At 30.8% G+C, this 1,704-nt stretch overlaps 1 protein-coding gene across 1 annotated transcript in view; it reads right to left on the bottom strand.

Moving 5' to 3' along the window:
* Positions 1-1,528: 1,528 nt before the first annotated feature.
* Positions 1,529-1,704, bottom strand: part of LOC109587123 (uncharacterized) — a 4,919-nt gene continuing 4,743 nt past the window's right edge. The window contains exon 6 of the mRNA XM_020003360.1: positions 1,529-1,645. Within this exon, the coding sequence (XP_019858919.1) occupies positions 1,529-1,645 (117 nt within the window). The remainder of the gene's footprint in view (positions 1,646-1,704) is intronic.

Raw genomic sequence — 1,704 nt, 5'->3', positions numbered from 1 at the left:
AAAAAGAAAATTCTAAACAAGCCATTAAACAAACCAGCCATTAAATAAACCAGCTTTTGGGTATTTTCTATATGTTCCTTTGAGTTGAACAATGTGAAAGTAGAGAATAGCATAAACGCTTTAACATTAGTTAAATGAAATAATGCTAAATGAATGAAAAAATTTTCATCCATGACATATAGTTGAGGAGGCTTTCACCCCATTGCTACCCCTACACCAATGCATATTTCAAAAAAATTTAGTATTTAAACAAAAACTTTCCATACTTCATTCACAACATCCGTTTTAGCTTCCTTCTCTAACAGAATTTTGACAGCTTCAATGCTACCACTCTCAACAGCATTAAACAATGGAGTTCTGTTCCTCTATAAATATAACATCAATTCAATTATGTGCTTTTGATGATGTGCATTGAAAAAATTTACTTTGTCTAAAGCATTTACATCAGTAACTCCTTTTTTAATCAAAAGCCGAAGCATTTTAACTTCACCAGATGTACCAGCACAATGCAGTAGAGTTTCCCCACCCTATGATAAGATACTTTAGTAATACTATAACAGTGATATTACAATTTTATATAGGCTCATCAAATAAAAACATAATTTTTGTGGTAGTTCTTTCATGTCCCATTGAGTTGAACAATGAGAAAGTAGGGGGCTTAGGTTGAAAAAACATAAGTTAAAAATGAAACAGTGCCTAAATGAGTTATAATTGTCATCCATCAAATAAAACATAACATCCATGATGTATAGTTGAGGAGGCTTAAGCCCCCTGCTACCCCTAGACCAATGCATAGTTCTGAAAAAACTCAGTTTTTAAATAAAGATTTTCCATACTTCATCCACAACATCTGTTTTAGCTCCATCCTTTAATAAACTTTTAACAGCTTCAATACTACCACTCTGAACAGCATTAAACAATGGAGTTCTGTTGTACTATAAATTATACAGTCTAAAAATAATACAAATAAACAAATCTTACTGTATCTACTATATCAGTTCTAGCTCCATTAGTTAATAGAATATCAACAGCTTCAATACTACCACTCATAACAGCATTAAACAATGGAGTCCTGTTCCACTGCAAAAATAACATAAATTAATGTGACTATAAAATTTTATAAAGATTACCTTATCCAATGCATTTACATCAGCTTTTCCCTTAGTTAACAATAAGTTGGCCATATCAGCATTATTGGTTTCACTTGCATAGTGTAATGCAGTACCATGAAACTACATCGAATTAACAATAATAAACTGTTCATGCATAAGAAGTATGCATACATTATTTTATGATCTGCCATTTCATAAAATATAAATAATTATTTGTGATTAAAACTTAAGTGCAATTTACGTACGATGGTGACTGGTAAGTTTTCATAATTGTCAAATTGAAAATCACAAAAATTTTTGACAATCAAAATGTGGAGCTATTCTGATACAGAGTATCAGAAATGAATTTAACATTAAAATAAAATACACTATAACCATTGCCATAGATACATATGATGATAATGCCAAATTAAACTTTACTTTTCCCACATAGCATCTCGTCTTACCACGTGTGGCAAGACATATTTCTCCCAAATGAAAATTTCTAGATTGTCCCTGCCTAATATTGTGATGGTAATTGAGATGGTGGTGGGCTAAATTTATTTTAAAAACTGAATACCATATAGCACATATATTTTGTGGACAATAAATT

Source organism: Amphimedon queenslandica, unplaced genomic scaffold (genome assembly GCF_000090795.2).
Source record: "Amphimedon queenslandica unplaced genomic scaffold, v1.1 AMPQUscaffold_12680, whole genome shotgun sequence".
Lineage (NCBI taxonomy): Eukaryota > Metazoa > Porifera > Demospongiae > Haplosclerida > Niphatidae > Amphimedon > Amphimedon queenslandica.
The sequence above is the reverse complement of the archived record's forward strand: the minus strand, read 5'-3'. Positions and strand labels throughout refer to the sequence as shown.